This window comes from Phycodurus eques, chromosome 10 (assembly GCF_024500275.1).
Source record: "Phycodurus eques isolate BA_2022a chromosome 10, UOR_Pequ_1.1, whole genome shotgun sequence".
In the NCBI taxonomy this organism is placed as follows: domain Eukaryota; kingdom Metazoa; phylum Chordata; class Actinopteri; order Syngnathiformes; family Syngnathidae; genus Phycodurus; species Phycodurus eques.
The window spans coordinates 25,625,323-25,634,657 of record NC_084534.1 but is presented as its reverse complement, the minus strand read 5'-3'; the positions used below and the strand labels follow the sequence as shown (position 1 = coordinate 25,634,657).

The following is a 9,335-nucleotide window of genomic DNA, read 5'->3' as shown; positions in this document are numbered from 1 at the left end:
ACGTCATTTCTCCTCTAGAGGTCAGTGTTGCGTTAGAGTTTGATGAACAAAACAAGGCGAAAACAAAACGAACATAAGGAAATATTACTCATAAAAGAAAGCAGCAGCCCTTTTTTTTAAAATTTTTTTAACTGCCTCTCACAGGTATTACTCAATGTTTTAGCTACAATAGATAGTTTGACAAGCTAACTAATAAAAAAAAATAAAAAATAAAATTCAGTTCTAAAATAATAGCAACCGTAAAAATATGGCTAATCATATTATCAACTACAGCCAAAGCTGTAATTTATTGGAAGTCTTATTCTAATGCTACTGAAGAATGGAAAAAGTCACATTTGTAGTAAATTAAAGCCATATGTTTTTTTTTTTTTTTGGTTGGTCTTTTCCCCCCATTCTGTCCAAAACAACTTTGACGCCAGCGTGATTGAATTCCAAAAACACACAACGTATAATGTACATGTTTAATAAATAATAATACACAATATTTTCAACACGTTTTCCTCATATCAGACCTGGGCCAAGTAAAGACAAACAAACGAACAAACAAACAAACAAAAAACAGAACGCTTACAGTATGATTGTGTTGCATTGAGGGCTGTGCTGTCTGTCTCGATGACAAGTTTAAACCTGCAGTTTTGCGGACAGTCGTGTTCTCTTCGGCTGCATTTTTACTCTCAACTCTGCGTCATTCAATTCGTCTTAACCATTTTTTTAATACAGTTTTCACCCTGCTACTGTATCTTGAAGCCAGCAGATTGCACAACATTGGAATATTTGCATAATTTGCAATCTTTCCACAGAGCGACAGTATGTAGATTTCCTCAGGCAATCCACCTCTGTTTTTAACGGAAAAGTCAAATTATCACCAAGCAGTGTGTTTCCACATGTCTGAAATATGTGCGCCAATGTATTGTGCGGGGGGGGGGAAGAACAACATGCTTGGGAGAGGACGTTCATTCAAGGATTGCTTGAGGTATGTTCACGTACCTTTAATACGATACGGCTCGCATTGCAGGTCGCAAAACGTTATGTAGCCTAGCAAGCTAGTGGTACCATGAACGGTTGGACGTAAACATGCCGGCTTTCTGTCAAATCATGCTCTGAAGCTTCGGCAAACATTGGTTTGTGCGCGTAAATAAATGTTGACAAGGGCGACCGAGTATGACAACGCCGAGCACGGTAGGCGATGCGCCGGTCGCAATACGCAATCCTATGGGTCGACGCTAAGGTGCGCTGTCGGGGAGTTGTCGTTGATATGTCACCCTACACGGAAGATATCCCCAAACAAATCAAACATGGTAGACTTTTCATTTTGGTGTCGTAGGGCTATCGTTGGGCTGATAATTTGACATAATACTAATAATTTACTCTGTGCAGAAGTCTTTTTTTTTTGGGGGGGGGGGGGGGGGGGTATTTGCCTCATCACTGCCGCCACGACTTGCGGCTGAGCACGCACACGCAGGCCACGTTGATGCGTATGAGCCTCCAGGCCACCAGGTTCTTAAAGGACGTCAACGCCCGCACAAACGTGTGCGAGTTGGTGCAGCGCGAGTTCCAGTGTCGAGTGTCGATGCCCAGGCAGCCCGAGTTGCCCGCGTGTGAGCTGTGACACGTAGTCTCGAAGAAGTACTGCTTCTTGTTGACGTTGTTGATGTTGACGTCCGGCAGCACCGTCACCTCGTTGCCCGAAATGTCGGTGGCCTTGGTCTTGTTGCCCACCCACACGCTGATGCTCTCGCACACCGAGTACACGCCCCGGTGCTGGGGCTGCCCCGCTCGCCGCCGACTCCTGCGCTCGCCGCGCGATGCCGGCTCAGTGTCGGGCGTCCGGGCGCTGAACAGCACCCTGGGAGAGAGCCTGCGCCGCCGGCCGAAGAGTTTGGGGTCCACCCGAGGGGCGGCGGCGGTGGCACCCGAGTCTCGCCGCTGTGCGTCGGAGGCGGCGGCGCCCGAGTCCTCCCCGACGGAGGCCACAGCGTGAGCACTGAAGAAAAGCAACAGGACCAGCATAGACGACCTCATGGGCGCACCGCCTGCAGGGTGGAAACACATTCTTAGTGAAATAACGTGGTTGTACAAGTGTGCACACCCGAGGGTGTGGCTGCCTTCAAAATTAACCAAATACATTCAAACTCAGGTTAAATGGGAGTCAGCAGACACGACATGGTGTGTTTTTGATGATAGAACATTTATATGGACAATATGTGCGTACCTCATTTTAACATGCATACGTCCTCCATTTTTACACACGACTATTTCCACGAGCCAACGTGACAACAACGACGGCGTTATTTTCCTAAACGTTTGCGACCCGTCGTCGGACGTCTTGACGCTCCGGCGCGACAGTGGCCTCTGGCTTTGTACAAGTTCGAGTGGCTCTCAGTTACATATCCTCATTTTTTACACCAAAAGACACACAATCTCAGGCAGCGCGACCGAGTAGGCCAAACAGAACAATCCTCCCCGAGTCAAGTTCCCATAAAACAATCTGGCACAAACGGCCGACTCGCCACATTTACACATTGAATGGATGCTTTTTTTCCCCAACCACTTTGTGACGCTATACAAGAATTGAATCTGACTTAGATATGCTTCATAACTTGGAATAATCATCTGCTCAACCAAAGCGCTGCATAAATTGCATTCACATTCACATTGATAGCCAGGGCTTGTTTTGAGTAACAGCGTTGACCCTGCGGTAAAGTGTCATTTATGATCATTCCATTCTCTTCTGTGGGGACTGACAGGGAAGCGTGGAAGCGAGCGGACGTGTCGGCACCCGTGCCGGCGCCGTCGGCGGGCTCCTCTTCCAGGTAGGTTTGTTGTGCCGCGTTTTGCCCCCGAGGGGGTCGCGCTCGATCGACGCGCTGCGTTCAAATGGTTCCAATTCAAACGAAAGCCCGTCACGTGACTCCCGATGACACATGAAGGCCCTCTGTGAGGTCACACACCAGCGAATTAAACCATAGAAAAGTCAAGATGTCACTTTTGTGCTTTTCCGGTCATACAGAATCAGAGCTTGTGTGCCATGTTGGTGTTTCTTTTCTCTCACGCAGGATCCAATTAAAATTGGCTCTCTAGAACACATTGCCGCCGTCACAGGTTTAAACAGAAACACGTGGCTTTGCGGCTAAAGGGGGTGGCGAAAATAAGTTGAACCCGTTTGTATTTGTTTACCAAGTCGCTTAAAGGGGACATATGGTGTACAACCCCAATTCCAATGAAGTTGGGACGTTGTGTTCAACATAAATAAAAACCGAATACAAAGATTTGCAAATCGTCTTCAACCTATATTTAATTCAATACACTACAAAGACAAGATATTTAATGTTCAAACTGATAAAATGTTATTATTTTTAGCAAATAATCATTAACTTCGAATTTTATGGCTGCAACATGTTCCAAAACAGCTGGGACAGGTTCATGTTTACCACTGTGTGACATCACCTTTTCTTTTAACAACATTCAATAAACGTTTGGGAACTGAGGACACTAATTGTTGAAGATTTGTAGGTGGAATTCTTTCCCATTCTTGCTTAATGTACAGCTTCAGCTGTTCAACAGTCCGGGGTCTCTGTTGTGGTATTTTACGCTTCATAATGCGCCACACATTTTCAATGAGAGACAGGTCTGGACTGCAGGCAGGCCAGTCTAGTACCCACACTCTTTTACTACGGCAGCCACGCTGTTGTAACACGTGGAGAATGTGGTCTGGCATTGTCTTGCTGAAATAAGCAGGTTCCATAAGCATCAGTCCATCTTAGATGAGCTCGGGCCCAGAGAAGCCGGCGGCGTTTCTGGGTGATGTTGATAAATGGCTTTTGCTTTGCATAGTCGAGTTTCAAGTTGGACTTCCGGATGTAGCGCCGAACTGTATTTACTGACATTGGTTTTCTGAAGAGTTCCTGAGCCCATGTGGTGATATCCTTTACACATTGATGTATGTCAGTTTTTGATGCAGTGCCGCCTGAGGGATCGAAGGTCACGGGCATTCAATGTTGGTTTTCGGCCTTGCCGCTTCCATGCAGTGATTTCTCCAGATTCTCTGAACCTTTTGATGATATTATGGACCGTAGATGACGAAATCCCTAAATTCCTTGCAATTGTACGTTGAGGAACATTGTCTTTAAACTGTTGGACTATTTTCTCACGCGCTGTTCACAAAGAGGTGAACCTCGCCCATCTTTGCTTGTGAATGACTGAGCAATTGAGGGAAGCTCCTTTTATACCCAATCACGGCACCCACCTGTTCCCAATTGAGCCTGTTCACCTGTGGGATGTTCCAAACAGGTTTTTGATGAGCATTCATCAACTTTCTCAGTCTTTTTGGCCACCTGTCCCAGCTTTTTTGGAACGTGTTGCAGCCATAAAATTCTAAGTTCATGATTATTTGCTAAATATAATCAGTTTGAACATGAAATGTCTTGTCTTTGTAATGTCTTCAATTAAATATCGGTTGAACATGATTTGCAAATCATTGTGTTCTGTTTTTATTTATTTTTAACACAACTCAACTTCATTGGAATTGGGGTTGCAAAAATGCCTTTATAAGTATACAAATAGTAGGGTCTGATCAGTTTGAGATCTTCCCATTTCTGAAAAGTGACTGTGATAGAGACGTTCTACACTTCAGCCTAACTGTTGCACTGAACACACTGGGGCTAATTTACAAAAAAAAATAAAAAATAAAAAAAATACATGCCACACGGAGTGCCAATTAACTATTGACATAGGCTGGGTGAAGATCCAGAGTCACTTTCAAGCAACAGCAGCCCGCACACGGTCTGATACAATATAATGTAGAGGCACTATTAAGAAAAGAAAATTCTCAAGTAACTGCTAACCTACTTCTGATTTGTTGAATTTTTAATCCGAGTATAAATGTCAAGTAGACAAAAAAATATATAAATATATAAAATGGGAATGGGCACCTTCGGATATTGTCTAACAATATCGCTTTAACTGCAACAATAATGATTTTTCAACGATAACATCAATTAAGGCAAATTCCGCCACAGCAAATGCTCTTAAATGAACCAAGAAACCAGTTACTGAGAATTTCTGCTTCTGTGTGGGCACACGGAGGCGTTGTGTGGGGGTCATGTGACTGCCTGGCTCCGTTTGACTGGTGGAATGGAGTCGAACGTCGCTAGTGGTTATGTTGCACTGGTGGAAGAGTCCTGTGACAAAAGTCTCCCTGACAAACCAAAATAGATCTCGAAAGCAATAATAATAAATTGCATTGGCTAAAAATACAAGTTGCGAGCGCAACGTAGCTCAATGTAATGGAGTAAAAGTGGACTTTCTCATTAATACCCACCTCTGTTATCATGTCAATGCCTAAAGGGTAAGCAGAGCTGCATTGAGTTTTAATGGGTACTAGTGCTGTGCACAAATGGGTGGTGACTTGAATTCGGATTGCAGCAGGCATGCAAAAGCGATCAGAGAATCTGAATTTTCTGACTCAAATCAGCTCTTTCCGGTTCAGTAGATTGCTTTCAAGTAATCAAAATGGATTTTTCACGTGTCGGACTATGACATATCTTTATTTTAGTATAGTACTAGGAGTAACGAGGCGGCACGGTGGCCGACTGGTTAGAGCGTCAGCCTCACAGTTCTGAGGACCCGGGTTCAATCCCCGGCCCCGCGTGTGTGGAGTTTGCATGTTCTCCCCGTGCCTGCGTGGGTTTTCTCCGGGTACTCCGGTTTCCTCCCACATCCCAAAAACATGCATGAATTGGAGACTCTAAATTGCCCGTAGGCATGACTGTGAGTGCGAATGGTTGTTTGTTTCTGTGTGCCCTGCGATTGGCTGGCAACCAGTTCAGGGTGTACCCCGCCTCCTGCCCGATGACAGCTGGGATAGGCTCCAGCACTACGCCTGTGACCCTAGTGAGGAGAAGCGGCAAAGAAAATGGATGGATGGATAGGAGTAACGATTCGATCCTGATTTGTACTTTTTTTCGCCGGCTTCCTACTCAAATCTCTGATTCATTGAAGACTCTAAAACCGTCCAAGGATACTTGTTTGAGCTTCTCGGCGTGCGTCGCGCTTACCTTTTCTGAGTCCGCTCGGGAACGGAAGCGCCTCACCGGGCACCTAGAGGACGCGAATGAAGCCGCGATCCGCGCTCCGGGCTCCTGCCATGTGGCCCCCGTCCAGCACACCTTGGCTCCTCCTGAGACAAAAGGCAGGACTTTTTTTTTTTTTTTTTTTTTTTTTTACTCTCGTAAACATACTATAAACACCTTGCTAGCATCATCACTGGACTCTCACATAGCAAACATACCCAAGCCTCAAAAAGCAGGTTAAGGCCAGCAACGCCTTCTGTGCTGGCCTAAACATTGTCAGAAGCACTGATCCACATTCTTAAAGGTTCGACCTGAGCACAAAAACAGTGCATAGGTGAATTGTTTTTTTCTCGCAAATAACGGAGGATAGCTTCCCAAAAAAATATATTATATTATATTATATTATATTAGGCGGCACGGTGGCCGACTGGTTAGAGCGTCAGCCTCACAGTTCTGAGGACCCGGGTTCAATCCCCGGCCCCGACTGTGTGGAGTTTGCATGTTCTCCCCGTGCCCGCGTGGGTTTTCTCCGGGCACTCCGGTTTCCTCCCACATCCCAAAAACATGCATTAATTGGAGACTCTAAATTGCCCGTAGGCGTGACTGTGAGTGCGAATGGTTGTTTGTTCCTATGTGCCCTGCGATTGGCTGGCAACCAGTTCAGGGTGTACCCCGCCTCCTGCCCGATGACAGCTGGGATAGGCTCCAGCACTACGCCCGCGACCCTAGTGAGGATAAGCGGCTCAGAAAATGGATGGATATATTATATTATATTATATTATACTATCCAGCCGTCGTAGCGCCGTGATGGATTTGTCGTGGCACGAATCGCCTTCTGATCATGCCTCACAATAAAGCAGACATCTTCCCTTTTGTTGTGTCATCTTAGGCGGAATGTTTTCATTCGCCCGTCACACGACACCCGCTGACAGACCACAACAGTCGTTTGTCACGATCGTATAGGCGAGACGAGCCGACGGGGGGAATGTAAGCCATCGTTCTATCGAGAGTAAACTGGCCGCAAATCTACGTGACAGTGAAGTATGCGCCATGGCACGGGAAGTGGTCCGTGCCTTATTAGTGCCTTCAAACTTAGCATGGCCCAGAGGAGTTGAACCTGGCCAACGCAATTATGAGCCAAATACAGAACATCATACACAAACTCGCCATCCATCCATTTTCTGCCGAGCAGAGGTTCAAACCCAGAACCGCCGGATGTGAGGCAGATGCGCTAATCCACCGTGCTGTCCCTGCACAGTCTAATAAGATCAAAGAAAAGAACTGTATTCGAATAATACCAGTGCTCTGAAGATGTTTCAATGACATAAAAACAACTTGTATTTGTTTTGTCTTTATTTTGATACATTAATTTGTAATATGTAAAGTGGACCTAGCTTTTGCATCATGAAAAATACTAATGTCAAGATGGAAATGTTCAATATTCTTCAGATGTAAATTGGGTTTTGACAATGTCAAGTTCAGGTTTTTCCCCCCCGTAATACTGGAAACTTTCAGTTCTCTTTCGAAGCAAACTAAAATGGAATGCCTCTTATTACGTTTTGAGTTATATCAGAGATCACAATTCAGGGGTTATTTATTTGCTTTTTAAATTAATTTATTGTTACTTTTAATTCCTTCATTTTATACAGAAAGAAGACCTAGTCTTTTTATGATGAAAATGATGTGTGGTTTTTTTTTTTTTGGTTTTGCAGCAGCAGTTGATAGAAGTGGGAAGTTTCAGTTCTCTAATAAGGAAACGTACAACGGAATGCTACTTGTAAGTTTTTAGTTACATTAGATATGACATTAATTCGCGAACTTTTCCGCATGGAAATTGGTCTGTAGATGTAACTCTATGTAATATCTGGATGAATGAATTTATTCAATAATGAAGCAGTGCACCATCAACACTGTGTATAGCGGGGATGGGGCGCTGCTGACCTCGACTCGGGACGTTGTGAGCCGGTGGGGAGAATACTTCCAAGACCTCCTCATTTCCACCGACACGCCTTCCCATGAGGAAGCAGACTCTGGGGTCTCTGAGGCGGGCTCTCCTATCTCTGGGGTTGAGGTCACAGAGGTGGTTAAAAAGCTCCTCGGTGCCAAGGCCCCGGGGGTGGATGAGATTCGCCCGGAGTTCCTCAAGGCTCTGGATGTTGTAGGGCTGTCCTGGTTGACACGCCTCTGCAACATCGCGCGGACATTGGGGAGAGTGCCTCTGGATTGGCAGACTGGGGTGGTCTTAAAAAGGGGGACCGGAGGGTGTGTTCCAACTCCAGGGGGATCACACTCCTCAGCCTCCCTGGTAAGGTCTATTCAGGGGTGCTGGAGAGGAGGGTCCGTCGGGAAGTTGAATCTAAGATTCAGGAGGAGCAGTGTGGTTTTCGTCCTGGCCGTGGAAACCAGCTCTACACCCTCGGCAGCGTCCTCGAGGGTGCATGGGAGTTGGCCAAACCAGTCTACATGTGTTTTGTGGACTTGGAGAAGGCGTTTGACCGTGTCCCTCGGGGGGTCCTGTGGGGGGTGCTTCGGGAGTACGGGGTACCGAACCCCCTGATACGGGCTGTTCGGTCCCTGTACGACCGGAGTCAGAGTTTGGTCCGCATATCAGGCAGTAAGTCAGACTCGTTCCCGGTGAGGGTTGGACTCGGCTAAGGCTGCCCTGTCACCGATTCTGTTCATAACTTTTATGGACCGAATTTCAAGGCGCAGCCGAGGTGTAGAGGGGGTCCGGTTTGGTGGCCTCAGTATTGCATCTCTGCTTTTTGCAGATGATGTGGTTCTATTGGCTTCATCAAGCTGTGATCTCCAACTCTCACTGGAGCAGTTCGCAGCCGAGTGTGAAGCGACTGGAATGAGAATCAGCACATCCAAATCTGAGACCATGGTCCTCAGTCAGAAAAGGGTGGCGTGGCCTCTCCAGTTCGGGGGATGAGATCCTGCTCCAAGTGGAGGAGTTCAAATATCTTGGGGTCTTGTTCACGATTGAGGGAAAAATGGAACGGGAGATCGACGGGTGGATCGGTGCAGCGTCTGCAGTGATGCGGACATTGTATCGGTCCGTTGTGGTAAAGAAGGAGCTAAGCCGAAAGGCGAAGCTCTCGATTTACGGTCGATCTACGTTCCTACCCTCACCTATGGTCACGAGCTGTGGGTCGTGACCGAAAGAACAAGATCCCGGATACAAGCGGCCAAAATGAGTTTCCTCTGTAGGGTGTCCGGGCTTTCCCTTAGGTGAGAAGCTCGGTCATCTGGGAGGATGTC

General features: G+C 46.5%; 1 protein-coding gene across 1 annotated transcript; it reads right to left on the bottom strand.

Moving 5' to 3' along the window:
- Window positions 1–1,422: 1,422 nt before the first annotated feature.
- Window positions 1,423–2,022, bottom strand: ngfb (nerve growth factor b (beta polypeptide)). Its single transcript, XM_061688752.1, has one exon. It carries the CDS (start codon window positions 2,020–2,022, stop codon window positions 1,423–1,425), a length of 600 nt encoding a protein of 199 aa, XP_061544736.1.
- Window positions 2,023–9,335: the final 7,313 nt, after the last annotated feature.

Coding starts and splice junctions, on each gene's coding strand:
- ngfb (XM_061688752.1), bottom strand. CDS start 2,022: ATGAGGTCGTCTATGCTGGTCCTGTTGCTTTTCTTCAGTGCTCACGCT.